The sequence below is a fragment of the Aspergillus campestris genome (assembly GCF_002847485.1).
Source record: "Aspergillus campestris IBT 28561 chromosome Unknown P168scaffold_4, whole genome shotgun sequence".
NCBI lineage: Eukaryota > Fungi > Ascomycota > Eurotiomycetes > Eurotiales > Aspergillaceae > Aspergillus > Aspergillus campestris.
Genome location: NW_020194339.1, coordinates 1019496 through 1047389, shown reverse-complemented (window position 1 = coordinate 1047389; position 27894 = coordinate 1019496). Strand labels below are relative to the sequence as shown.

Below are 27894 nucleotides of genomic sequence, written 5' to 3'. Positions count from 1 at the left end.
GGTGAGTATGCTGGTCTGGTGGCGATGGCGGCTTTTCGTATGCGACAGGGCGTTATCCTACGAGACAACGGACAGATGGACACGACGCGAGAGTCCCAGGTCGGCCGCTAACGACGCTCTAGACGCGCTTTCCGTTGAACATTCCCATGCTAGACATGACGGAGGTCTGCTGTCCACTGACTATCGCCAGGCCGCAACTGTGACGGCTAGCTATGACTGCCAGAGAGTGGGTCCGGGGGCGTGGGTACTCCCTCGCAGGAGAATAACGAGCGGTTCTGTGGATGAATAGCGCGGATCTCGGGGCGCAGTCGGATGTGTCTTGTCTTCCAACAGACCTTCGGTGCTAGATTGTGCCCGATTGTCCGGCGGTGCTTTGCCGCGCACGAACGGTGCGGGTGCGCCATCTAGCATGTAGTTTGGTACGGGAACCTGCAACGTCTGGAAATGGTTTTCACAACCTGGGAGAAATTCTCCATGGGCCATATAACCCATGCGTCTTGTTTTGCGATGTCGTAACGCAGCAGGACAACCACACTTGCATGAAGCCGCGCGAACCCAATGTGCCAAGAAATAGGCCACAAACATAAGGAGCTTCAAGAGTCGAGGACTGAAGATTGCAGCCCGTGGCCCCCAAAAGGATACCGGATCGCGTGCCGGTGAACCCAGGACTGACCGGCACAGGTGCGCCGGCCATAGATAGGGTTATTTTCTCAGCGCAATGGCTACACCATCATACTGTTTGCAGACCATCAATGATAGCGATCTAATTCTCGCCGTCATAAGTTTCTTGAATCGTTGGTATTGGCACTGACAAGCCTGCGATGCGCGTGGAAGACCTTCATGGTGTCGGACCGATATAGCCCCACGTGACTGACCAATGCCAGCCAAGACACTGGCTGGCCGACGAGTGAAACTTGGAAATGCCCTGGGGCACACCTTGGAATGATCCTCTGGGATCATCTCTGATCCTCTCTAGTCCTTCAGGATGAAGAATTCAGCACCAGGATCGGCCAGGTCGGAGGTCTAATGAGGTAGAATCTCCCCCGCACGTGTCCGGTACCTTTGGGGCCACACTCTGCATAACCAATCAGCTCAGTCAGCCGGTCTCCACTAATTTATGCGGGTCCCGTTCAGGCAATTCGGTGCCTTGGTTATAGTTCCGCCCACACATCCTTCCTCCTTCCAACCTCTTACCTACCCTTGGACCATGATGCTCCCAGTCTCCACTAGATGGGGGGATTCAAGCAATGTAACCCGAGTCAGGGCGCGGATCGGCCGGTCAAGGCCCCCGACCGGGTATTTAGACGTCCTCTCTCCCGTTTCCTCGTCGTGCGTCTGAACTTCCCAGGTCAAGGTGTTTAGTATCGGTACTGTACTTGTCGATTCCTGAGCCAACATGTTGCCTAAATCTCTTCTAACCCTCGTTGGGGGCCTGTCATTGGCATTGGCCGCCCCTACGTGCAAGAAGCGTCTTTCCAATGGCGGCGAAGGCGGCAATGGCGGCGATGGTGGGGGCAAGGATGACCCCTTCTCGCCGGTGTCCAATGTGAAGGGATTGGCCTTCAATCGGTTTGTGCAGGTCTGGATGGAGAATACGGTATGTTGAGATGCACCTTTTATCGGACGAGGAGGGGATGGAAGCCATAATAACAGCCCGCATCATGCAGGACTATGAGGACGCCTTCAAGAATAAAGACTTCGCCGAACTCGCGAAAGAAGGCTTGCTGTTGACCAACTTCTATGCCCTGACCCATCCCTCCATGCCGAATTACATGGGCGCTGCCGGTGGCGACACCTTCGGCTTGGACAATGACGAAGATCTGAGTGTCCCCGCCAACATCTCCACCATCGCAGACATGTTCGACACCAAGCAGATCGCCTGGGGCGAGTACCAGGAAGACATGCCCCACGTGGGGTTCCAGGACGAAGATTATCAGAACGACGGCAAGGACGACTACGTGCGCAAGCACAATCCCCTGATCATGTTTGAGTCGGTGACCAAGGACGAGACGCGCCTCCGCCAGATCAAGAACTTCAAGCACCTCGACGACGACTTGCAGCAGAAGCGCCTGCCACAGTTCAGCTTCATCACGCCCAACATGACCAACGACGCGCACGACGCCGAGCTCGATGAAGCCGCTGGCTGGGTCACCGGCTTCCTGAAGAACCTGCTGCAGAACGAGTATTTCAGCACCGACACGCTGGTCATGCTCACCTTCGACGAGAACGACAACACAGACATCGGCAACCAGGTCTACACCCTCCTCCTGGGCGGCGCCGTCCCCCAGGAAATGCGCGGCCAAACGGACGACACCTTCTACACGCACTACTCCACCATCGCGTCCCTGGCGGCCAACTGGGGTCTCCCGTCCCTAGGCCGCTGGGACTGCGGCGCGAACCTGTTGAACCTGGTGGCCCAGAAGACCGGCTACGTCAACTGGAAGGTCGAGAGCACCAAGAAGCTGATGCTCAGTGAGACGAACGAGGGGCCGCTCTCGAGGGAGGATGGGGGCCATTTCTCGGGCGAGTGGCCGGCTCCCTTGACGGAGGCTCAGTGCTCTGCTGGACACGGCATCTTGCCGGTGGTTCAGAAGACCTGGTCTGGACACAAGCCGACGTTCAACTACCTCAGCCCCGTGCCGCATGACTCCAAGAACGACATCAACATCGGTGTATCGTACAGCCGAACTCGGGTAAGTGTGCTTACATCGTAACATCCAGTGCTTAGTCCACTAACCGTCTCGATAGAATGGAGCGCAAGAGAGCGGAATCACCAAGTAGTGATCAGTCGGGTTATGAGACATGAGAGTTGTAAATGATATAGTGAATCACTTCGAAGCAACCACGAATAAATGAAAAAGGACGTGTCACATGAGACCATCAATCTCTCGAGCACGATGTATCCATCTGAATGATGAATCATGTCGCTTAGCCACTCCCACCTGTCAAATAAGCACTAATCACACGAATGAGTGGACCACGCCAGTAAGCGTGCTGCGCAGTAATCTCCATAAAACCGTGGCAACGGTCGTCTTTCGGACGGGCTTAGATTGATTCTCTGATCTCTGACGTTCACTAGGGATAGCAGCAGACAGTTCCTGGCTGAGGATGAGATGCACCAGGCTCGTGCAGCTCACCATGAGGCTCTTGCCTGGCTACTTGAATTTGAAGCCCAACGTCTAGATATACAAATCGCGAGAATCGCTGGACACCAAACATCACCTCGGATAGTCAACATACCTTGTCATCGGCCACGTTAGTCGCCCGGAGTGTCTTGATACCTGAACTTGACTCCATTGCCAACACGAAGTATCATGCAGCAGATTTACGTGATCAATCACTAACTAATGCCGATCTGGCACTATCAACAATGGCCCCTAGCTTAGCTTGGCCAAGATCTCCACCTCGATTCCTTCGGGGTTCGAAATTCCGGACACTCGATACGACAGGTCCCAAACGATCCCTGCAGTGGAAACTTTGAAATCTCAAGAGGACCATTTAAAACCTTTCACGCCAATGGTTCCTTCCCAGTGTTAGACAGGCGTGGTCTCATCCTCCACCGCTATTCCACCCTAATTCTCCTGCCAAACCTCCCCCATGAACGCTCCACCTTGTCTAGCCAGTGGCATCGTTTTATCTTCAGCGGGGCGTCCACAACACCCAGTCCCGGAGTCCCAATTGGTAAGAGTTTCAGGGATCTTAATTATTGGGGACCATAACAACCCACTCACGTCGCCGGGCCTTCCAAACCCCGACGGCTCGATATTGAGTATACTAACTAATAACCACAGCCATAGTCTCCCCGCAAGCTTATCATACATAACGGGGTGGAGCCCAGCCTCTCTTCCTTCTGTAACCTTCGACTGACTCGCATTGCACCGGATCGCTACCATGGGTCTGGTTCAAGGCTTGGTCGAGCTGCTCCAGCTGGCGGTTCAGTCGCCTCTCCGGCTGGGGATCTCCGTCGCAGTAGGTCTACTCTCGTATATGATCGGATTGGTGATCTATCGACTGTATTTTCACCCACTGGCGCGGTTTCCGGGCCCAAAGTTAGCTGCTGCGACGCGGTGGTACGAAGCATATTATGATCTCAAGGCGCCCGGGGGGCAGTTCATGTTTCATTATCGCAAGCTTCATGAGCAATATGGTATTTTACCCTTTCCTCATTGCAAGATGGAGTCGTACTACAGCGAAACCAGGAAGGAAGAAATCGCTAATGGAAACAAGGCCCCATCATCCGTATCAGCCCGTTCGAAATCCACATCCAAGATTCCTTCTTCTACGAAGACTTATTTTCGCAATCCCTCCCCTGGGACAAGGGACAGCACCTCGCACACCGCTTCAACAACCCCACCGCCACCTTCGGGACCCCCAAGCATGACGTCCATCGCCGCCGTCGTGCCGCGCTAAACCCTTTCTTCTCCAAACGATCCATCGCGCAGGCGGCGCCCATGATGCAGACTCAGGTCGACAAGCTCTGTGACCGACTGCGCCGGGAGTACTCCGGGACAGGGAAAGTCTTGCAGATGGACTGGGTGTGGGGGTGCATCGCGTCGGATATCATCGTGCAGTACTGCTTCGGCGAGGGTTATGGGTTTCTTGAGGCGCCCGAGTTCCGGTCGCCGTTCATCCATGCGCTGGTCGATCTGCTGGACGGGGTACACGTCGTCACGCAGTTCCCGATCGTCACCGACCTGATGAACATCTTGCCCGACTGGTTTGTCATCATGCTGCAGCCGCGGATGAAATCCGTCATCAATTTTTTCAATGTTCGTCGCATCCTTCCATTCCTTGCGGTCCTGTGTGCCTAAGCCGCACAACGGAAATAGATACTGACACCTACGTTTGCAGCAACTCCAACTGCAGATCGACGAGGTATTGCGCAACAAGGACTCCGTGGTCAAGAAAAATGAGCAGCGCACCGTCTTCGAGGCTCTGCTTCAGTCCGACCTACCGCCAGAGGAGGTGTCTCGACAACGTCTGCACCACGAAGCCACGCTCGTCGTGGGTGCCGGCTTCGAGACAACCAAGTACACCCTCGCCCTCTCCAGCTTCCACATCTTCAGCAACCCGCACATCTGGAAGACCCTGCGCCAGGAACTAGAGATCGCCATCCCCGACCCGGCGAACCCGCCGTCTCTCACAGACCTGGAAAAGCTGCCCTATCTCACCGCCTGCATCCAAGAGAGTACGTCTCCCAGCACCATCTGTAAACTATCATAAAAAAAGAAGAAGAAGAAGAAACTAACAAAGCAAAGGCATCCGACTCTCCTACGGAATCCCCGGTCGCAACGGCCGCATCTCCCAGACCTTCCCCCTCACCTACAAATCCTGGGTCATCCCCCCGGGCACTCTGATCAGCATGGACAACTACGCCGTCGCGCACGACGAGGCCATCTTCCCCGACAGCTGCACCTTTAAGCCCGAACGCTGGCTCGGCGACCCGCTCGCGCCCGACGGCAAGAAACTCTCCCGCTACCTGGTGTCGTTTGGGCGCGGTACGCGCTCGTGTCTGGGCATCAACCTTGCACACGCGGAACTGTACATCGCGATGGCGAACGTCTATCGCTCGTTTGAGTTTGAGCTGTATGAGACGGGGCGCGAGGCGATCGATTGTGCGAGGGAGATGTTCTTACCGCAGCCGAAGCCGGGGACGCAGGGTGTTCGTGTGAAAGTACTTTGATTGACCTAACGTGGATCATAAATGTTTACCATAGTCGAGTAGCATTTGGGACGTGTCTGCAGGTAGAAATCTGATTATGTTGTCTCCCACACTGACAGCCGATGATACATAATTGATATATTTATATCTCTGGATGCCTAAGCCATGTAGCCCTAACTGGTCAACTCGCGACCTTCTTAACAACACTAGAAAAGCCAAAAGACTAGAGAAGTAGGATCCAAGAAAGAAACAGGAACTATGTATCCCTGCTCACCATCTAATCATGCCAATACACGGTTGACTCCACTCTGCCAGGACCAGGCCCCACTCTCTCCACCAATCCGGATTCCCAATCCCTACAACCAACCGAGTCTCCCCCGCGCATTCCTGCCTCCATCCTTCCACCGACAACTAACCAACCTCGACACCGTATGGCGGTTCCTACAACTCCAATATCATGCCCCCGAAGAAGAAGCTTCGGACTGAGCCGATCGTGCGCGTGCGAACAGGCTGTTTTACCTGCCGTCGCCGCAAGAAGAAATGCGATGAGAACCGCCCCGCGTGCGGGGGATGTGTGCGTAATAAGTTGATCTGCAACTGGCCGTCTCAAAGAAGGGAGAATCTGGACGAAGATGATGCTGGAGAGGAACTCCTCCCGCATCTATCTCCGTCGGCAGAAACAGACCGGGGCGCGTCGACGGAGACTTCTCCGGATTCTTCCTCCGCGGGATTGGGGGCTAGTCCTGACGATGCTGTCGTCGACGAGGAGATCCTGGCTCCCCTGGTACCTGTCGAATGTACCCATCCATCACCATCGTCATCCATGGAGTCAACGGGCTCAACCTGGCCGACAACAGTCAGCACCATTCTCCCCCGCAGCCTGTCCATGCTCCCCGGCTACAGCCCCGACAGCTTCGAGCTCCTCAGCCACTACCTAGCCACAACAGCCGACTGCATGGCGAACGGCTCCACGCCCGTCAACCCCTTCCTAGTGCAGATCGTCCCGCTAGCCTTCACCAGCGACCTACTCCTGCAGCTAGTCCTGACGCAGAGCGCCGCCCACCGGGCCTTCCGGCGCCAGCGCGACCACCACCAGCAGCACCAGCCCGACGACGCCGTAGCGCAGGGCCACTACACGCGCGCGCTGCGTCTTTTCCGGCGCGGCGTGACGGACTTTCTTGACGGGAAGGAGACGAACCCGCTCATGCTGACGGTCGGCGCGCTTGTTATGTGTTTCACTGAGACGGCTAAGGGCGATATCACGGGGACGATCTTTGACCATTTGTCCGCGGCTAACTCGCTGCTTACCCGGTTGCTGTCGCTCAGTGATGCTGCCGTTCCTGCTGAGCTGAAGGCTTTTGTGATTGAATATTACACTTATACTGCTGCGACCAGCATGATCTCCATCGATGCCCGGCTTAGCGCTCAGCTTTTGCTGGATTTCGACCTCGAACAGCGCGCTCGCCAGCTCTCTGACAGGCAGTACGTCGGGAACCTCTGCGGCTGCTGGATGGAGCTGCTCCTCCTCATCCCCTGTATCTTCGACCTCGGCCGACAGTGGATGCGCAACGATGCCGATAACAACACCAACACCAACAACAATAACAACCGCCCCCCTCCGCCGACGACATCGCCATGTACGGCTCCCTCCAAGCCCAACTCACCCGCTGGACACCCTACCCCTCCGTCAGCCACGAAGTCACGCTCGCAGGCCGCATCTTCCAGCAAGCAATGCTCCTCTACCTCTACACAGCGCTAACGCCATTCTCCCGGCGCGACGACAGCAGCCCCGCACCAACAGGATTGGTCGGCATGCACCGGGCGCAGATAGACGCCGCCGTGCTCGATGCACTGGCCTACCTCGCGCAGCTGGACGCCACCGCGCGCATCAACTCCGGCCTCTGCTGGCCGATCGTCGTCGTGGGGTCTTGTCTCGCTGACACCGCGCACCAGGACTCGCTGCGTCGGAGGTTAGTCGCTATGGTTGAGCGGTTCGGGCTCGGTAATATGCAGCGGACGCTGCTTCTTCTCGAGCATATGTGGCGTGTGCCGCCTGATCAGGCTGGGCCGTGGAATATCTGTCGGGCTATGGAACGGACGCAGATCTGGATCTCGTTTGCTTGAGTCATTTCTTTGCATTTGGGTCTATGTACAGGATTATCATCATCATCATGGCTATTATTATGTGATGTGGTTGTGTTTAGCTGCCGAGGTTCTTGGGCGCCTCGGCGGCGGGCCCTTCGGGCGTCACGTAGGCCTTGGTCAGGCCGCCGTCGACGACGAAGTCCGTCGCGTTGACGAAGCTGCTCTCGTCGCTGGCGAGGAAGACGACCGCGTGAGCCTGCTCGATGGCCTCGCCGAACCGTCCTGTTGGGAAGTGCACCTCGCGGCGGAACCGCTTCTCCTTGTCGTCGCCGAGCCAGTCCTGGAGGAGGGGGGTGCTACATTGGTTAGTACACCGAAAAACACAGTATGGAAGGGAGAAAAGAAGTGGAAGAAGAAGAAGAAGAAGAAGACGAAGAAGGGACATACTTCAATGGCGCGGGACACAGCGAATTAAAGCGGAATCCCTCACGGGCATGAACAATCGCCAACTCGCGCGTCAGCGCCAACACAGCGCCCTTGCTAGCCGTATACGCCAACTGAGGCGTAGCGGCGCCAACCAGCGCAACCATGCTCGCAGTGTTGATAACGCTAGCACGAGCCTTCTTGTTCCGCCGGAAAGCCAGCACAGCATGCTTGCAGCCGAACCAGACACCCTTGACGTTGATGTTCATGGTCATGTCCCAGATGCGCTCGGGGGTGCTGCTGGCGTCGCCGTCGTCCGCGTGCATGATGCCCGCGTTGTTGAACATGATGTCCAGCCCGCCCCAGCTGTCGAGGGCCGTCACGGCCTCGGCGACTTGGTTCTCGTTGCTGACGTCGACGGTGCGGGTCTCGACGCGGCCGGCGTGGTTGGGCGCGGCTTCTTGCGCTTTGGTGATCGCGCGGGAGAGGGCCGGAGCACTGATGTCTGTCATGAGGACGGAGGCACCTTCGCGGAGCATCAGGATGGTGGTTTCAAGGCCGATGCCTCTGTTGGACTGTTAGTTATGTGGATTGGGGGGGGAAGGGGTGGGGGGGGGATGTACCCGGCGGCGCCGGTGACGATGGCGTTCTTTCCGGCGAGTCTGCCTGGCATGTTGCTGTATTGATATGATATAGAAGTATTGAGGGTAGACGTGTATAGGTAGATAGTAGAATGTAGAGAGAAGAAATGGAGAGTGTTGCAATTGAAGAAAGAGAACCTTATAAAGGAACCAAAGTGGAGAGCCTGACGATAACAGATAAAAGATAACGATAAGCCGCGGTCTCGGAGCGCGCATCTTTCCTCACATTCCCCACCACCACCACCACCACTCCCCACCCCTCAACCAAGGAGAAGAGGAAAAGCAAGGGCGAGAATGACAGGATAAACATCATAAGCATAGAAATGAAAGGCCACCATGGCCACAACCACCACCCACTCGATGTGCGTGCGATACCAGCGCGACCAATTGCCCACCCGCCCCCACCACACAGACCGCAATCCCCCGCTCTCCTTCCTCGCCGACTCCAGTCCCGGCAGCCCATCCAAGCTCTGCGTGTTCCACTCCGCTCGGTAACCCCCCAGCTTGCCCACGCGGTCCAGCTTCTCCGCTTGTTTGAGCCAGGTGTCGCGCGTTGCCAGCGTGGGGGTGGGCTCTTGCGTGTCGGGGTCGACGGTCAGCGCCAAGCGGGGGACGCCGAAGCCGCAGGATGTTTGGACCTGTCAATATCAACACATATCCAACTCATACAACAGAGCCATAACATAAGATGAACTCAAATATAATAAGAAAAGGGTGAAAGACCAACCTTGAAAATATCCAACACAATAGCCGCCCTCGCCCCAACCAACACCTTCCCCCCCAACCCCATCCTGTCCACAACCCTCTCAAACGCCCCCTTCCCATCCCCAGCCTCAACCACCCTCCCCGTGCAAAACAGCCGCAGGATGCGCGGCGTCGTCTCAAACGAGCAGAACATGACCGTCACCCGGCCGTTCTCGCGCACGTGCGCGATCGTCTCGTTGCCGGACCCCGTCATGTCGACGTACGCCGCTTCGTTGGGGCCCATGATCGCGAGCGAGGTGTCGGCCATGCCCTTGGGGGACATGTTGATGTGTTTTCCGCGGAGGGGCGCGCTGGAGACGAAGAAGACGGGCTGTTGGAGGGCCCATGTTGTGAGGGTTGGGGTGAGGGAGGGGTAGAATGTGGGCATTTTTTTTCTTCTTCTAGATCTTGGGCTTTTTGATGGGGATGGGTTTTATTCTGTTATGATTCAGATTTAGATACTGTTTTTTTTTTTTTTTTTTTTTCTGGTCGAATAACTCTGGTGTTGTGAAGAAGATGTTTTCAGCAGACAAGGCTGGCTGTTGGAAACTAACGTGCGGAGTCGACAAGGATCATGCAAGGCTAGAATCCTGCATCTCGTATTGGCCTAGTATCTAAATGACTACCTGACGATAACTCCCAATCTAATTGAATCAACCCTGCTTCTCGCGAATGTGGAAGCTCTTCAACTTGTAAAACGCCTCGAACGCATGCGGTCCCAGCGTGCATCCCAGCCCCGAGTTCTTCCATCCAATCCATGCCAGGTCCTACACTCGTTAGCATAAAGTCACCCAAAAAAAACACTTTGTCTTAAAAAGAGAAACGTACCGGACTCGGGTAGTCCGCCCGGTTGATATACACCGTGCCGGCCTCGATCTCCTCCACCAGCTCCTCTCCCCGCGCAATGTCCTTCGTCCACACGCTCGCCGTCAGGCCGTAGTCGCTGTCGTTCATCAGTCGCACGGCCTCCCCGTCCGACGATACGCTCATGATCGGGATCACCGGCCCGAAGGTCTCCTCCTTCATCACCTCCATCTCGTGGTTCACTCCCGTCAGCACCACCGGCGCCAGGTAGTTCCCGTGCGCGGGGGGGTTCGCAAATGTCTCGTTCGCGGGAGTCACATTCTTCGCCCCCTTGGCCAGTGCATCCGCGATGTGCGCCTTGATGTTTTTCAGGGCGGCCTGCGAGATGACCGGGCCGACCGTCGTGCTGGTCGCGGCCGGGTCGCCCAGTTTGTACCTGTTCACCATGTCAGCATCTACAAATATACACAATCCATCAGATGGGTCACGTACGATCCCAACTCCTTCTGCACCTCCTTCACAAACTCATCATGCACATCCGCATGCACATACACACGCTCGATCGCGCAACAGCTCTGTCCCTGGTTAAATACGGCCCCGTCGACCAGCTGCTCTGCCACGTATTTCAGGTCTGCGTCCGGCCGCACGTACGCCGGGTCGTTGCCGCCCAGTTCCAGGTTCACGGGGATGATGCGCTTGGCGGTTGCTTCGCGGAGGCGCACACCGCCAGCGGTCGAGCCCGTGAACGAAACGAAACTGATCTCGGGGATCTGGACCACTGCGTCGAGGACGTCCGGGGACCCCACGTGGAGGAGCTGGAAGACGTTGGGCGGGAAGCCCGCCTGCGTGAAGTATGTGTGCAGGCGCTCGCCGACCAGCGGGGTCTGCGGGGAGGGGCGCAGGATGACGGTGTTTCCGGCTAGGAGGGAGGGGAGGAGGGTGTTTATTGTTACGAGGTAGGGGTACTGTTGGTGTTAATCGTGGCTTTGAAGGCGGGACGGGTATGGGGCAGTTCTCACATTCCAAGGGGTAACCAGGAGTGTCACTCCCAGAGGCTTCTTCTTCAGGAACCGTCGGAACCCGCTCTCGGGCTCGCCCTGGTAGTCCTTGAGGCGCTCGTCGGCCTTGCCGATCAGATACTCCGCCCGCTTGAGCATGGTCTCGACCTCCTTGATGGCAAAGGCGATGGGCCGGCCCATCTGGGCGCTCAGCTCCTGAGCCAGCGTCTCTTTGTTGGCATCGATGATCCCCAGCGCCTTGGTAGCAAGGGCCTTTCGCTCATCTAGAGAGCTCTTCTTGAACGATTGGAAGGCATTGAGCGAGTCGACGGCGATCTTGCGCGCATCTTCAACGCTGTGTCCGGGGTGCTCGAACACAGACTTGTTGGTGGATGGCGAGAGAGTCACGATCCGGTTAGACATGATGAATATATTCTCAATAGGATATCGTTATAGATCAGTAAATGGTGGTAGGAGAGTTGGCGGGGAGAGAGTTTAAATCGAAGTGGGATGGATGGATAAGGCCGATAAGACAGTCTGATGTGGCGCGGTCTGGAGTGGGGAAAAGAGCGCGCATCGGGTGGAGCTCTGGTGGGTTCGATGACACAGTTGCTCCCATTCCTGTTCCTGTCTATCTATCTATTCTACCGGTACCCAAATTCCATTGGTAATGCTTTCATAGCTCCTGCAGAACCAACTGACAAATGGCCTTTCCAACCACCACCCCGTCGTGGGCCTTGCCCACCCGCGCCAGACCGTCTCGCGATAGCTCCGCATCGAATATCCCCGCCGCGGTTCGCATTTCAATCAGCTTCGTCTCGACGAACTCGTCGTATTCCGGGTGTCCCTGCACGGTGAGGAGACGTTGCGGCTGGTACAGGCCTTGAACTTCGCAAAGCACACTCGACCCTAAGTTGACGCATTCCTTGGGGACTTCGATTACGATATCGCGGTGCATCTGATGTAGAGACTGCATTCCATTAGCCCCAGACATTGACTCAAATCCTCATCCACCTACCAAGGTATCCCTCTGGAATAGCTTCCTCCCAGCCTCGCCCAGCGAGATGGGGAGGACGGCAATCTCCCAGCCTGCGTCGCTGCGGCCTACCCGCATTCCCAGCGCGCGTGCAACAATCTGGTGCCCGAAACAGATTCCGACAATCGGTTTGTCTTGTAACATGTGGATGCGCTTCACGTAGTCGGTCAGACTGAGGATCCAGGGCTCGTCCGACCATGCGTCATATTCTGTGGTCGTCAGTCCAGGCGCATTCTTCTTGGGTCAGACGACGTACTGCTTCCACTCAAGAGTAACGCATCGAACTGCTCAGGGTCGGGATAATTTGTGTTGTTCACCACATTCCATTTGGTGATTTGTAACTCCGTCTCGCTTTTTCCAAGTTCTTGTAGGGATGTGCGGAGGAGGCGTTCGAAGAAATCCCCATAGGTGCCATAGCGCTCTCGAAGGGGGTCGATAGGAGTGTCGCACTCGAGGACGGCGATGCGAAGGGACATGGTGACTTGTATACGGTCAGAATCAGAAATGACGATTAGCACTGGTCTATAGCATCAAATATGAGCGAGACTGTGGTTGTGATAGAGTGGACGGCGCAACCCCGACCTGATCGCGAGAATATTAGAGATCTTGACACTTCGTCATTCGAAATAACTCATTCAAATCAATTGAGTAATTCGTTGATCCCTTACTCCATCCATTCTGGAGACATCCGTTGATCCAGTGGATGAATGAGGGGAACCCAGCCCGATAAGATAAGCGCGGTCTTCTCGTCCCCACCGCGCTCTCCGTCATTCTCCCCGCTCATTTCCTGTCGCGTCATTCGGACAACCTCGTCATGGTCGGAAACTAACCGCCGCCACAACATGTCCACCTTTTCTATTTTTGACGTACCCCGTAGTCCACTCCCCCGCCGGTCCCTTTAAAACCACCGCCGTGACCGTCGCTATCTCCAATTCCATCACGTCCCAGTACACACCCACCTCACAATGTCGCAAGTCACAGTTGAAACCCTGCCCGATATCCTCGCCGACGACATCAAAGTCAAGGTCGCCGGCGTTGACTGCGATGGAATCCTACGCGGCAAGGTGATGTCCAAGGAGAAGTTCCTGGGAATTGCGCAGAAGGGCTTCGGAATGAGCTCTGCCGTCTTTGGCTGGGACATGCAAGATGTGCTCTACACGACCAATGCGCGCATTGCGCCCCCGGAGTCGGGCTATGTGGATTTCATTGCGGTCCCTGATCTGGACTCCTTCCGGCGCATTCCCTGGGAGGATAACATTCCCTTCTTCTTGGTGCGCTTTGTGCAGAACGACAAGCCTGTCTGCGCGGACGGGCGGAGCATGCTGAAGGGCCTTTCCGATAAGCTGGCCGAGGCGGGTTGTCAGGCGATGGCTGGAGGTACGGTTTCGCATTAAGTATTGAGATTGGATTCAAGCTGATCAGCGCAGTCGAACTCGAATTTATGAACTTCCAAACTCCCTCCGAAGATGGCTACGGCGCCAATGCCTCCCAGACCCGCGATCTGGCCGCCTTTCTCGAGAAGAATGACCCCCGCGCCCTGCGCCCTATCACCGGGGGCAGCTTTTCCTACAGCGCCACGCGACCGGTCGCGTTCAAGAAGTTTTTCTACGATATTTTCAACACCAGTGCCGAGTTCAACTGCGGGATCGAGGGCTGGCACACCGAAGGCGGGCCCGGTGTGTACGAAGCGGTGGGTATCCAGAATATCGGAGACAACGTACCCGGCTAATTCAGAACAGGCCCTCAAAGTTTGCCATGTAAACGATATGGCCGACAAAGTGGCTCTATTCAAGTATGCTTCCAATCCCCTCCTCCTCGCGCTCCTCCGTCATCTAACCCCAGTAGGCTCCTCGCTAAATCCATCGGAATCGAACACAACATCACCCCCTGCTTCATGGCCAAGCCCATCCAAGGCCAACCGGGCAGCTCCGGCCACATTCACGTGTCGCTATGCGACCTCGAAGGCCGCAACCTGTTCGCCCGGGACACCCCCGACCCCAACGCCCAGTGGCCCGACTCCGCAGGCCTCTCCGATCTCGGCCGACATTTCCTGGCGGGGGTGCTGGAAGCCCTCCCGGACATCATGCCGCTGTTCGCACCCACGATCAACTCCTACAAGCGCCTGGTCGAGAACTTCTGGGCCCCCGTGAACATCAGCTGGGGCCTGGAGGACCGCATCGCCTCCGTCCGCCTCATCACGCCGCCCGTGTGCAAGCCGGGCGCCACGCGGTTCGAGGTCCGCATCCCCGGCGCCGACCTGCACCCGCACTACGCGCTGGCCGTGATTCTCGCCGCGGGGTGGCGCGGCGTCGAGAAGAAGCTCGAGATCCCCGTGCCGCCCATGTCGGCTATCAAGCCCGAGGACCCGCGGCCGAGTTTGCTGCCTAACACGCTAGACGAGGCTATCCGCCGGTTCAGCGCGCCGGGCAGCGTCGCGCGGGAGATTCTGGATGATGAATTCGTGGATTTCTTCACCGCCACGCGAGAGCACGAGTTGCGCGTGTGGCGCGAGGCAGTCACCGACTGGTAAGTTTACAATCTGGACTTCGATAGACGAGGTCGCTAACCATTTATACAGGGAGTTCAAGCGGTATATTGAGACTGTATGAGCTATGGGTGCAGGCAGGCCAGGCGCACCTCTTCTTCATGTATATAGACATTTCAATCATTTTCCATAACCTTAGTAACTATGTATATACATATGTAAGACAATCACAATATACTCAGACTACTTGGTCCCAATATCGGACTATCAAAATAAGATCCATCCTCTGGTTGATATTCTAGCAGGAGCAACAGCACTACCACCCTCCCTCAACAGAACGTCGGGGCTTGACAAGGCAGAGAGCTGTGAGGCTGTGCCATCAACCCCTACACCTTGTCACTTGTGTTTCGACGTGATTGGACTTGGTTAGTCGGGCCTATTTCCCCATACCAGAGAACCCCTCATCATCTGCTCGGCACACCTTTTGTTCCTTTCTCACAGCTCTTCCGGTCTTGATAAGTCTTGACACAGTAGTACCTTACTGGATTTTCACTGTCTGCTTTGCAGAATCCATTGATAATATTGTTGATCTGTCGACTAATAGAGCTCTAATCAAAATGGATGAGAATGTATCAGACGTTAACGAGCATCCCGAGACGAAGCTACCGCACCAGCCAAAGCGACAGAAGATGTTCCACGGCGGTTTTTCGGATCCACGGCATGACTTATACACGGTCGGCTGGATCTGTACACTATATATAGATCTGGTAGTAGCTCGGGCTATGCTGGACGAGATTCACGAACCCCTGCCAATGTGTACAGACGACAGCAATGTCTACGTCCTCGGAAACATCAACCAGCACAATGTGGTTGTTGCATGTTTACCGGTAGGGCAGTACGGAGTAGGTCTTGTAGCGAAAGTCGCGACCAACATGTCCCGAACTTTCCCAAGAATTGGCGCCTGCCTGATGGTAGGGATTGGTGGTGGTGTACCAAGCGATACAGCTGATCTGCGCCTGGGTGATGTCGTCGTTGGAACAAGAGTGATGCAGCTTGATCATGACAAAGTTGATGACGACGGACACCTACTGCCAACAGCACCCAGGCTTCCTCCCCAGTATTTCGCGTCGGCTGTATCTGCCCTACGTGCGACGCACGAATTACATCCCAGTCGAATCCCCACAATCCTGCAACAGAAGCTAGCTTCTTTACCCGCGTTTCATCGCCCAGACATCCCTGATCGCCTTTTCGACGCGACGTATGTCCATGAATCTGTAGATCATGGCTGTGACGCGTGCGACCCGTCAAAGCTTGTGAGACGGGGCAGCCGAAGAGGGGATAAGTTCATGATTCATTACGGCGCAATAGCTTCAGGATTCCTTGTCATAAAAAGTGGCACGACTCGGGATTACGTGGCTCAACGACTAAAAGTTATATGCTTTGAATTGGAGACTACTGACCTTATTGATAATTTTCCTTGTCTCCCGATCCGGGGAATCTGTGACTACTCGGACTCTCACAGGAGTAGAGAATGGCAAAAATATGCCGCAGCGACTGCGGCCGCATACGCCCGGGAACTCATCGAGGAACTACCTATGACTGACGCTACGTGCATGCATGATCCGAGTAAGGTTTCTCTAGAACTTGGGGATTGCTGGTCAGTCCTGCTTACACCAACAATTAGATCATCATACGTCCGATAAACGCCAACGATCTTTGTTGGATTCTCTCCGGTTTGAACAGATGGAATCTCGCAGAATGAACATCAAAGCTGCCCATTCGCAAACGTGTCAATGGCTTTTCCACCATTCTAGCTATATCGAATGGCTTACTCCCGCCGCATTGGCGCAACATCATGGTGTTCTGTGGATCCTTGGCAAGCCCGGTGCTGGGAAGTCAACAATCATGAAGTTTGCATACGAGCGCATGAAGAGAGATGTTCAATCCAAGAATACCGTCATGGCTTCCTTTTTCTTTAATGCGAAAGGGCCGCACTTAGAGAGGTCGATCGCCGGGATGTATCGATCGTTGCTGCTTCAGCTTCTTGAAGGATACCCAGATCTCCAAGCAGTCTTAGATGATCCCGAGCTTGTTCCCCAAGGCTTCCATGGTTGTCCTAGCTTCAATATTCTCAAAGACCTTTTTTACAACTCGGTCTCCAAGCTTGGTCAACGTGGATTTACTTGCTTTGTCGATGCACTTGACGAATGTGACGAACAACAGGACGTCGTTGATATGATCCAGTTCTTCGAAGCCCTGACGGAACGATTTTCAGCCAAGGGTGTCCCGTTCCGAATATGTTTCTCTAGTCGATACAATCTATTTATTACCATTAAATACGGGATCCTACTGAGACTTGAAGACGAGACTCGCCATACCGAGGATCTAGTGACATACATTGCCAGCTGTCTCCGAATTGACGACACATCACTTGCCGAAGAGCTGCGTAGCACGCTTCTTAGGAAAGCTGCTGGTGTTTTTACGTGGGTCATTTTGGTAGTCGATATCCTTAACAGGGGGTATGGTAGGACGCAGCTTCAGAGACTTTTGCAAATGCCAATTGATCTCGATGAGTTGCACCAGGAAATCACGGGTAGGATTCCACAGACGGAACGTACCTCCATTGCGCCGCCAACAGATTCTGGATACGCATCTACTACCCACCAGAAGGTTCTGTACGAAGAAGAATACCGCACAGAATATCTTCACGACGTTCAAAACATAGCCTCTGCTGAAGGATTCTCGTCATCTCCGGCCGCAGCCAGTCCGAGGAATGCAAAACATGATCACGGTAATGACACCGAATCTATTTACACAGCTGGGCCTGGCATTTCCCCTTCGGGCCTGCAGGGCTATATTTCCGAACTGGTCGATGATTTATCTGCGAAAGTCCAGTATGATCAAGATTCCCAGCGTCTTTCCGACAGGGTTCACAGCGTTCTTCCTCGGTTGTTAAAAGCATTTGCAATCAAATTTGGCCAATTCGGATCGACTCAGATGCACCGAGATATCATGGTCTTTATCCGTCGATATAGGGAGTGAGTCATTGCCCGGACTTTGGTGTCATTTCCATGCGAATGCTGATGATATTACACCACAGGGAGATTGCAAGTAGCTTGAGAACGAGATACCTGGAAGACGGCCAGACCACCTCCCAAGACTCAGCACATGACGTCACAAAAATGCATCTAGACGATATCATGGATCTCTGGCACCAGAATTTGGAGGGCCCAAATTATGATGTCGGCAATCCACCAGACGACAATGGATCAGAGATCTCAAGTGTCGACGACAGTGTACCTCTTGCTGAAGATCATGACGAGGACCTCCCTGGACTTGCAGCCTACAAGGAGTTGATAACCAGCAATCCAATGTACGAATGGCTACTTGGAAGCATCCGGAGGGAACTTAACTTGCACCCGGCGGAGCCAAACGCTCAGAATGATATTCGCAATGGAATCCTGAGTATCCTACCGTCGTCCCGGACAGTCAGTAGGTATGACCAGCCAAGGATATACCAGGCAAAATTCACCCTCAACTGGGATCCAATGGCCTTCGTCAAGGAGCAAGAGTATGACATGAGTAAAGAAGGATTTCTCGGGAAGGTAGTCACAATCACAGGGTCCAGCCAGGATGCTGAAGCAATGACCTGTTTGCAATACCTTCATCAAACATGGCATTCGTATGGAATCAATCTCCTTCAGCTAGTCAAAGCTACGCTTATGAATGATCCCGGCTATGAATACAGATGTAGGTTGTCATCCAATATTCACTGTGGCCGTTAATCATAGCATCCAGGTGTCCTTCCGGACAAAACAGAGCTTGCGGCATGGGTGGAGGACGAAAACTTCATCGTCGAAGCTACCGGGATCGAAGATTCAATCGCAGAGATTGGCGAGCAACTGGCGTGGCTAGGTTCTGCTCTCCGTTCCTCTCCCCATGACTCCAAAATTTCGTACTGCACACCGTTCCTCGACAGCGCTAGCGTCGAAAACCCTTCGAGTCCAACGCCGCAAGCAGCATATATCACGAAGGTCTCGTACTTTATCGATTTCAGATTCGTCGATGAAGAGCATGTGAGTCCTCCGTCGTCAATTGGACAGTGCTGGCACCACTTATTTCGAAATCCAACCGTGGTGACGGGCTTTCCAATACCATACCGTTCAAAACAGGGCACTGGCCTCGAGATCCCATTAAACATCTTGGCAGGACTAGTCCAGGCGAACCACATCGATGTCTTTGGGGGAAGACTTTTTATCAAGGGATTTTCTTCCTTGTTAATTCCCACGGAGTACATCAGAGACCAGGGCCAGATTATATGGCACCTGCTCTATAACGTGAATGGAGAACGCATCTCATATCTGGATGGCATTGAAGCCCATGGAGGCCATATTACACTTGCAGATTTAGAGATGAGCCGCCATATCATTGGTTGGTGTTCGGACGCAAGATGCTTTGCAGGTACGTCGTAGCATGTTTCTCTCGAATGTAACAGATTGGACGCGCTTTCTAACTGATCATAGGCTCAGCGGAGGCCAATTATTCTATTAACAGGTCTTGGTTGCGTCGACCATCCTCTCTCTGCAGCTTGAGCAACACCTTCGTCTCAGCAGGTAGGTTGATTACTGGCGGCGACGAGACTATATACGGCAACAAAGATCTACCGTATCGAATTGTTCGGGACGAATACATTCAGAATCTCTCGTGGGTCGCCAAGCAATATGTGGTATTGTGGGATGCGGGAGAAAGACGAGGATGGTTGGTAAATGGGGCTTGCGCTCTGTTACACCTTCTTCTTGCTTCGCTCCACTTCAACAAGACCGATCCACTTGGTTTTGCATTCCGGTTGGATCCCACAGACATCAAAAGCCCAGAGGAAACGTTTACTCCTCGCTCTGCTATGGAGGTCCTCTTAAATCCTGATAATCTATCCTTGGAACTTTACCACACAAAGGAGGGCGAAGACGTCGAAACAAGAATACCTCCAGTTCGGATTCGAGACAGGATTAACCAATTGTATAATGTACTCTCGAAGATAATGGACCATCAAGCAGATATTATGAGGAGACCGAGCCAAGCACGTCGTGATATGTCTCGGGGCAACCTGGAAGGATGGGATTTCAAGGATTTGGCGACCTATGAAGACCCCTTGTATCCCCGAGCTTGCAAAATAAGGACTAAAGGGAAATGTTGGGTTGATTTAACCAGAGCTATCCGTGCACCAACTCTGTTTGGGACTGGTTTTGGTGAGATCCTTCGACCTGTTGATACCAGCACATCATGCTGTTATTGGAGCAGATTGCCTCGGGGAAAATCCTACCTTGCTGTTAGTGATGGTGATCTTGCCAACATCATTGATCAGTTTGGGAACCCGAACAGTAACCCAGTGCGGCTGACCCACGATTTGATCTGGTGCAACTACGCAAACAATGCTCCTCGAGCTTGCAAATGTGTCGGTAGCCCGGAGAAGACAGGACATTCCGAACTTGCTCAGGTGATATTGCCTTCACACTTGAGAAAGAGAATACCAAAAAGCCACGATTCTCGATCTAAAAGTTGGGGCAATGGTGCAGTAGTTTTCGGCTACAATAGGGACTTGCCATGGTCCTGGAAGGACACCGGTTTCCCTGAACAGGGAGAAGAAGCCTCGTCATCTTCAGAGGATTCGGGCTGGGATTCCGATGACGCAGTCCATGATTCAGGAATTGGAACGAGCTTGCTGCCACCTACTCCTGCTGAGGGCTCTAGGGAATTGCCTTTGTCGACATCACAACCTGAAGGTATGACCCATGAGGACTACGAGGTAGGCATTGTATGCGCACTGTCAAAAGAGCTTCTTGCCGTACGCGCTTTATTCGACTCGACACATCCCGAACTCGGAAAATATGGAAATGATCCCAACTGCTATTGTCTAGGCCGGATAAAAAGATTCAATGTCGTCGCTGCAGGCCTTCCACAAGATGACCATGGCACAAATTCCGCCACTAATGTTGTGTCTCATTTAATCCGAACTTTCCAACGACTCAAATTCTGTCTGGTAGTTGGAATTGGGGGTGGAGTTCCCTCGGCGGTCAGCGATATACGACTCGGTGATGTAGTCGTCGGTACTGGCGTAATACAGGTGGATAAGGGGAAATGGATTCAGGATTCCGAGTTTCAGATGACAGCAGACAAGAAACAACCGCCGTCTTTTCTACGAGCGGTCATTACGAAAATCCAGTCGGACTGCTCGGTCTCCTTCAACTCATCCCTTAATCCGCTTCTTGACAGTATCAATTTAATCGCCTCTCGGAAACCGGAATACCAATACCCAGGGACAGATAGAGACATGCTCTTCGACACCAACCATGTCCACGTCAAGGATGCGTTAACTTGTGACAACTGCACCGGCACTCGATGGCCAAGGGTCCGACAACACGACGGCCCCAGCGTTTTCTATGGACTAATCGCATCCGGGAGCCAGCTCGTTCGCGATGCAAAGCACCGAGACCGCTCGGGCAAAGAAAACGTGATCTGTTTTGAAATGGAGGCGGCAGGCGTCATGAGAACTACCACGAACTGCCTGGTTATTCGAGGAATTTCAGATTATGCCGACTCGCATAAGAACGATATGTGGCAGGAATATGCCGCTGCCACGGCTGCTGCTTATGCCAAATTTTTCCTGTCCCATATGCCCGAAAGCCTTGATGAATTTGCCGTCAGAGTTCCATCACGGTTGGAAGCGCAGGCGGAGACAGTACACTTGCAGAAGCAGAAGCGGGCTGCACCTCGTTCTGATTATGATCCGCCTTTGATGTTCAAGAGGTCTCGACGATATTGAATTGCAGTCCGATGCTGACTGGGCTCGTCCGTGGAAGAGAGTATGAAACCTTCCCGGAGATAGTATGGATCAATTGATATTAATACTTCCTCTAAATTCTTTACAAGTTATTCCCGAAGACTTTCTAGAGTATTAATGTAGAAAGCATGGTTTACTATTGAATCATCATAGTTTCTGCCATCCTGTTCATGAATATATCAGGGCACCGCAGAATACGGGGTATACTTGGCTACATGGCATTCCCGACAGAAGATCTGATCACAAGATAGATGTCTATATCAGACCAGTCAACTGTATCATATGATAGAATAGCAGCCTGTTTCATTCTATGTTTCAATGTATTTCAAGGTATGCGCAGATTGAATCCTTTCTTGACATATCACCACATGAACATTCTCCATAGTTTCAGATCCTCTCATATATCCTGATACCATCAAGAATTCTACCCTTCCAGTCATTCTACCCTTCATAGCGCATTCTATAGAGATAAATTCCATCCTTTTCTCACGTGGTGTCCATCTGACCGCTGTCTCCTCAAATCCACCATTACTTCTCGTAATAGAATCCATTTCTGCACCAAGAATAGAACCCTTACAGCTGTGCTCTTTTCGTTCTTTGCCCCATTGTAGTAATCCATACGAGGACTAATATGCCCTTCTCTCTCTCTCCCCGGAGTCACCGCTCGGCCCTTGCATGCTGAAAGCAAGGGTAGATCTCGCATAACGAAGCAGGGGAGATATCAAGGGGCTAACATGGCAGCATTCCTCATCCACATCTACACCTACACCCCCCAACAATAGCCCCATAATTCTCGTGTTTAAGGAGAGATCCATATTCACGAGAACTGCCGATCTCTCTCAAAATACGACCGTCTCCACAGACCGACAACGCACTACTCCTCGGATAGCCATGTCTAAACTCGGGCCACCCGACCTATTACCTTGACAGTGCGATGTCTGCGGTATATCTCCGACAGTCGGTATGGCTCCACTGCCATCCTTCCGAGAATAGTGGGGGCTTTCACCGTCGATCGGTATATCCAGCTGAGAAGCGTTTGTAGAACACGGGATGGATATGGAGCCTTGATTCGCCCGGGATTTGCATTACTCGAGTTGCAGGATATTGAATTCTGACTGCATATGGTATTTACCCCGGAATTGCATCTGACTGGTGAACATGCGAGTTGAAAGCAACTTCAAACAGATCTAACTCGCGATGTGCTGCACCAGCACCATGTGCAGCAACTATTGCACACCCTCTACTTCCTATTTCCCAGTAAATCCCCATCCCCTCATTGTATACAATTCAACCCCCCCTGCGATACCCCCCAGAACCTATCTATCTTGGCAGGAACACCAGCCACGGGGGCTGCATTTCCGTTGAGGCTCGTACCGGCCACTGCAGATCATCGCCGATCACCGTCCGCACAGTCCAATCAAGCCCATTCTCGGCTCGTATGCAGAGGTGGATACCTATTTTTAGGCGCAGTTTGAGGGTTGCCCTTTTCGGTGGCAATTCCCGATTCCCGTCCAGCAGGATCGTGGTTATCGTGATGCTGCTTATTTTAGAGTCGAGGTTTGGGGGCCATTCTCCATCCTTAGCTCTCCACCACTTCAATTTCCCCATACTAGATTAGACACGAGATGGTAGACCGAGATACGATGCGATCTACCTCGTATACTGGGTGACTTCTTGCCGATCGGTTATTTTCCGGCCCCGGGAGCTGAATAGGTGCTGGAGAGCAAGGGAGAGAAGCCTACGAACACGAGAAGACCTCACGGGCACACTAAGTAAGGTGATGGATAGCACTGACATAGTCCTTTCTAGAGTCAAGATGTCCTGAATCTCGAATATAAATACCCCCTTCCCATCCACCTTTCCCTCTCTCTCATCATCAACAGCAACAACAACAGCTTCACTTCCAACTCCACTTCCAACTTCAATCCACTTCACTCAAGACCACCGTCTTCAAACAAACCAACCTTCAAAATGCAGTTCTCCACCATCTTCCTCTCCGCCGTCGCCCTCTTCGGCTCCATCGCCCTGGCTGCCCCGCCCCCGTTGCCGAGGCTGCTCCCGCCCCCGTTGCTGAGGCCGAGGCCGAGCCCGGTGTCATCCTGGCGCGCTCCTCCTGCCAGGCCGGCAGCATCTTCGGTGCTGGCGATGCCGCCTGCAGCGCTTCTGTATGTGTCTACAAAAACACCCTTCCTGCTTTCTCCCTGATCATTGAAACTAACTATTCTACGCAGTGCATTGCCCAGGGCGAGGGTTTCCACGGCGGCTACTGCTCCAAGAAGGCGTGAGTACTTCCTTTTCTTTCCCTCTTTCACCTTGAGTTCGACGACAATATACTGATGACTGGCTTTAGCGTCTGCCACTGCACTCACTAAGCTGGTGCTTGCTTGCGCCTGATTTCTTACTAGAAGTGGGATGAAGGGAGTGTCTTTTACCTTCTTGATTTGTCTTGGTTATTCCTCTCGAGAGTTGAATTTGTCTTTTCTTAGTCTTGTTTGTCTTTTGAATACAATTGTTTGATCCGGTTCACAATGAGTGCTTTATTTCCAGTAGATTGGGTTGTATTGGTGGATTGTAGGTTTGTAGAGTCGCTTTTCGGTATGTTGGATACAGACTGGCCTTAATAACACATGGAAGGTAGATGAAGACTGGACTTTGTGTCTATATCAGTGTCTGGTTATGGTTTGTGCAGCGGTAGATACGGTAAATAATTTTAGAAGATGGCCCAGTCGGTAGTGTTCAGAGTATCGGATATATCAAAAGGATGGCTGTGGGCTATGCGTAATTCGCTAGAAGCTCTAGGATATGTGATGGGTGAGAGATTTGCTGCGTTGCATGCATCAACTGCGGCGAAATTTGTATCCGTGTTTTTTTATGGCGCATGGGTTTTATAGCTGTAAAGGGTATCGATAGAAACGGTCGAGATAGTGATGGTTTTCATAATTCTCTCAGAGTTGTGGAAGGTGGTGAATTGTGTGAAGTTTCAGAAATAGAACTGGCATATTAGATTCCGTAGAATATAGGTGAGAGTGACATATATATATCAATGTCGGTCCAATGTCACGAAGTCAAGAACAGGGAAAAGAACAAAAGTCAAGTACAAATATATGGAGATGTAAAGAGTTAGTAAATCGAGTATAAGAATATCTCGAATAAATCATGAAAAACAGAGATATAATGCTAATCATTGCATAGCAAGAATCACAGTGTTGATTGATTGAAGTGAGGGACAACGTTCTTTTAAATTTGGACAAGTATCTACTAAGAAAAAAGTATTTCACAACTCAAGGTCCTGTGGTCTAGTGGTCATGACGTCGGATTCTGATTCCGTAAGCCCCGGTTCAATTCCGGGCAGGACCTCTTCTTTTTTACTTTTAATTTTTTACCTTTTTCTTTTCTCTTTTTACTTCTTGGCTTCTTCCTTCCTTTTTCTTTTTTAAAAACACAGAACCAGACAAATATTATAAAATAAACCAGGCTGAATATTGATCAATCTGTGCAATGGACAAGGGACGGTATTCTAGTCGAAACGAGGTTGCATCGAGGCCCACCTGATCTGGAAGCTTCGACTATTACATACTTCTGTACTCCCTGACCTCGACCTCAATCTCATATCCCGGTCGCTCTCGATCCAACCACACCCCAGCTGCGTCCTCCATGTTCGCTGAGTGAGCCCTCAGCGGCTGCGTTGAAACGCCATCATGTCTCTTGTACAGCACGTCTCCTCAAGCTACGGGGTCGACCGGGAGCCCGAACCCCAAGATGAGATCACCGAGCAGGGTTCCACCTTGGAGCATATGGTTCCCATCGGTCGCAATATCAGCTATGATCCCCTCCCTCAACCACCGTTGCCTCCGGCGGAGGTATCTGCTGTTCCAGCTTACAAAGTCTCCGCTGCGAGACGAATTGGTATGTCGGGTTGCCCTATAGCTTGCCTCTCATCTGATGTGCCCTAGCCCAGGTTGTCGTTACGATACTTGCATGCTGGCTCGCCTCGGGAATCGTCTTTGGCTTCGCAGCGCTCAAGCCGGTTTTGATTGAAGAAGGCGTCTACCGCAGTCTATGCACTGACGAGGAATTGCGAGATGGCGTGGATGTCTGCCATGAGCAGGACTTGAAGTGGGTGTTTCTCTATCTACGTGATGACGTCAATATCAGAATCGACTAACCCGACCAGGCTGAATATGTTCTTCACCATTGGTTCCATTACAGCCAATGTTTCCGCTCTCCCAGTCGGGGCCATGCTCGACCGGTATGGTTCTCGCGTCTGCGGATTCGCCGGCTGTGCTTCTCTGGTGGCAGGTTGCTTGCTTATGGCGTATACCTCCTCTGTGGCCCAGTTTGATGGCTACATTATTGGCAACTTCTTCCTTGCGTTGGGAGGCACTTTCATCTTTGTCCCCTCGTTTCAGATCGCCAATGCCTTTCCCAAATACGCGGGCACCATCGTGGCCCTCGTCACGGGCGCGTTCGACGCTTCTGCTGCGGTATATCTATTCTACCGCCTCCTGTACGAAGGGAGCCACCGGACGTTCTCTCTCCACAAGTTCTTCTTGATCTACCTGTTGGTTCCGGCGTTCATTTTCGTATCCAATCTTACTATTATGCGGCCGGCGGACTATCAAAACCTATACCGTCTCGAAATAAAGATCGAAAAAGCCGGAGACCCAACCCGGGACGTCCATGATTCGGACGATGAAATTGAGTCCGATTCGGAACGCCGGCGCGTCCGCAACGAACGGGCATCGCGACGACGCGACCGGATGCGCAAGCTGGACGAAGTCTTGGGCGATCAGACCGAACGCCAACAGCGCGAGCAACATGAAGAAGAGCGCCATATGGCCAGTGGGGTTTGGGGAGCCCTGCACGGTCTCTCGGCTCGGCAACAGATGATAACGCCGTGGTTTGTTCTGATGACGCTGTTGACGGTGCTGCAGATGCTGCGGATGAATTACTTCATTGCGACGATCCGAACGCAGTACGAGTATATGCTGGGATCGGTCCACTTCGCAGACCGTATTAATCACTTTTTCGATGTTGCTTTGCCCGCCGGTGGCGTGCTATCCACGCCATTTATCGGTCTTCTGCTGGACCGTTTGAGCGTTCCCGAGGTTTTAGCATGTATCGTCTTTTTGACGACGGCCATCGGCATCTTAAACTCCGTCCCCGCCATGTGGACGGGGTACTTGACCGTTGTTCTCTTTGTGCTGGTCCGACCGCTCTACTACTCTGCCATGTCGTAGGTTTCCCCCCCCTCCCCCTCCCTTATGTAGCACTCTCAACTCATTCTCGTATAGAGATTACGCGACCAAAGTCTTTGGGTTCGCCACCTTCGGCCGCGTCTACGGGACGATCATCTGCGTCTCCGGGCTCGTGAACTTCTCCCAGTACGGTCTGGACTCCCTGACGCACGGTCCCTTTGCGGGGGACCCGATGCCAATCAACATCTTCTTTGCGACCGCGGGGTTTGTCATCGGAACGGCACTCGTGGTGTATGTGGCCGTGGCCGGGCGAAAGCTGAAGGCGCAAGAGCTGGCCCTTGCGCAAGATGAAGAATGGAGGCGATTGATTCCGGAAGAGGACGAATACGAGGATTAGGGTGGGATTGGTGGGGGAGAGATTAGATTGCTGTGCGTCTGGATACCTAGCTGTATATTAGATGGTTGATTGGTTCTAACATGATATTTTTATTCTCCTCTACCAATTATGTCAATTGGATCCTTTCTATCTTATCGATCTACCACTGTTGAGATGGATTCGAATGGAAAGACTAAGTTGGTGCAAATAGCTCGCCCTGCAATTGAATCCTAGACGCAGATCTACTGTGTTTTTAGGAAATTTGTACATAGTAGGTATGTACCAAGTCTGCCTCAGAGCAAGAAAGGTAAAACAGTCACGGGGCTCAGCCCAACAAGGTTAATACCCGACAAACTTTTTTTTTTATTTCCTCCTAACTCTTTCTAGTCCAATCCTGCAACCGAACTTTATCCAGCCTGGGCACTTTCTACCCATGGATAGTCGTCGATTTACCTTAACCTAGAGTTACCTCGGGATCGAGCTGCCCAGAGATGCGCGGACTTAGTCCCGTTACGTTTGTTGTGCTTGTTTCCGCTCTGGAAGAGAAGGGAAAGTTGTGTACGACAGGTTTGTCTGTGTTGGTGACACGGCATGCAAGCTTCCT

The 27894-nt window shown here is 53.0% G+C and overlaps 10 protein-coding genes and 1 non-coding gene across 11 annotated transcripts; 8 read left to right on the top strand and 3 right to left on the bottom strand.

Annotated features, from left to right (window-relative positions):
* Positions 1-1396: 1396 nt before the first annotated feature.
* P168DRAFT_309924 (putative acid phosphatase) lies at positions 1397-2861 on the top strand (the record flags this gene model as incomplete). Its single annotated transcript, XM_024839350.1, has 3 exons — positions 1397-1597; positions 1668-2693; positions 2749-2861. The coding sequence occupies 3 exons, from the start codon at positions 1397-1399 to the stop codon at positions 2779-2781; spliced, it is 1260 nt and encodes a 419-aa protein (XP_024694262.1). The 3' UTR covers positions 2782-2861.
* A 1030-nt stretch (positions 2862-3891) lies between these two features.
* P168DRAFT_266353 (cytochrome P450) lies at positions 3892-5683 on the top strand (the record flags this gene model as incomplete). The annotated part of the gene is made up of 4 exons (XM_024834964.1): positions 3892-4147; positions 4228-4769; positions 4852-5188; positions 5259-5683. 4 exons carry the CDS (start codon positions 3892-3894, stop codon positions 5681-5683), a joined length of 1560 nt encoding a protein of 519 aa, XP_024694261.1.
* A 218-nt stretch (positions 5684-5901) lies between these two features.
* Positions 5902-7786, top strand: P168DRAFT_326002 (Zn(II)2Cys6 transcription factor; the record flags this gene model as incomplete). The annotated part of the gene is made up of 2 exons (XM_024841072.1): positions 5902-7299; positions 7374-7786. The coding sequence occupies exons 1-2, from the start codon at positions 6120-6122 to the stop codon at positions 7784-7786; spliced, it is 1593 nt and encodes a 530-aa protein (XP_024694260.1). The 5' UTR covers positions 5902-6119.
* A 13-nt stretch (positions 7787-7799) lies between these two features.
* P168DRAFT_250505 (oxidoreductase, short-chain dehydrogenase/reductase family) lies at positions 7800-8886 on the bottom strand. Its single transcript, XM_024834219.1, has 3 exons — positions 8794-8886; positions 8195-8737; positions 7800-8103 (listed from the first exon to the last, which is right to left on the bottom strand). Exons 1-3 carry the CDS (start codon positions 8841-8843, stop codon positions 7863-7865), a joined length of 834 nt encoding a protein of 277 aa, XP_024694259.1. The 5' UTR covers positions 8844-8886; the 3' UTR covers positions 7800-7862.
* Positions 8887-9071: 185 nt separating this feature from the next.
* On the bottom strand, positions 9072-10040 carry P168DRAFT_326000 (pyridoxamine 5'-phosphate oxidase family protein; the record flags this gene model as incomplete). The annotated part of the gene is made up of 2 exons (XM_024841071.1): positions 9539-10040; positions 9072-9449 (listed from the first exon to the last, which is right to left on the bottom strand). The coding sequence occupies exons 1-2, from the start codon at positions 9941-9943 to the stop codon at positions 9072-9074; spliced, it is 783 nt and encodes a 260-aa protein (XP_024694258.1). The 5' UTR covers positions 9944-10040.
* Positions 10041-10137: 97 nt separating this feature from the next.
* P168DRAFT_309920 (Aldedh-domain-containing protein) lies at positions 10138-13024 on the bottom strand. Its single transcript, XM_024839349.1, has 7 exons — positions 12650-13024; positions 12376-12602; positions 12076-12327; positions 11379-11792; positions 10852-11324; positions 10384-10795; positions 10138-10322 (listed from the first exon to the last, which is right to left on the bottom strand). The coding sequence occupies exons 1-7, from the start codon at positions 12867-12869 to the stop codon at positions 10209-10211; spliced, it is 2112 nt and encodes a 703-aa protein (XP_024694257.1). The 5' UTR covers positions 12870-13024; the 3' UTR covers positions 10138-10208.
* A 187-nt stretch (positions 13025-13211) lies between these two features.
* Positions 13212-15067, top strand: P168DRAFT_303413 (glutamine synthetase family protein). Its single transcript, XM_024838753.1, has 5 exons — positions 13212-13770; positions 13821-14083; positions 14133-14185; positions 14239-14919; positions 14972-15067. Exons 1-5 carry the CDS (start codon positions 13359-13361, stop codon positions 15000-15002), a joined length of 1440 nt encoding a protein of 479 aa, XP_024694256.1. The 5' UTR covers positions 13212-13358; the 3' UTR covers positions 15003-15067.
* Positions 15068-15567: 500 nt separating this feature from the next.
* P168DRAFT_266342 (purine and uridine phosphorylase) lies at positions 15568-21698 on the top strand (the record flags this gene model as incomplete). Its single annotated transcript, XM_024834963.1, has 5 exons — positions 15568-16572; positions 17462-17916; positions 17979-18628; positions 18677-19339; positions 19402-21698. The coding sequence occupies 5 exons, from the start codon at positions 15568-15570 to the stop codon at positions 21696-21698; spliced, it is 5070 nt and encodes a 1689-aa protein (XP_024694255.1).
* A 1909-nt stretch (positions 21699-23607) lies between these two features.
* P168DRAFT_325995 (uncharacterized protein) lies at positions 23608-24223 on the top strand (the record flags this gene model as incomplete). The annotated part of the gene is made up of 3 exons (XM_024841070.1): positions 23608-23881; positions 23948-23997; positions 24067-24223. Coding segments are annotated over 3 exons (346 nt in total), but the record flags the coding sequence as incomplete, so codon positions are not given.
* A 778-nt stretch (positions 24224-25001) lies between these two features.
* P168DRAFT_t84 lies at positions 25002-25073 on the top strand. Its single transcript has one exon. It is a non-coding gene; the product is annotated as a tRNA-Gln (tRNA).
* A 123-nt stretch (positions 25074-25196) lies between these two features.
* P168DRAFT_289115 (putative MFS transporter) lies at positions 25197-27409 on the top strand. The gene is made up of 4 exons (XM_024836927.1): positions 25197-25622; positions 25670-25832; positions 25891-26952; positions 27011-27409. Exons 1-4 carry the CDS (start codon positions 25415-25417, stop codon positions 27309-27311), a joined length of 1734 nt encoding a protein of 577 aa, XP_024694253.1. The 5' UTR covers positions 25197-25414; the 3' UTR covers positions 27312-27409.
* Positions 27410-27894: the final 485 nt, after the last annotated feature.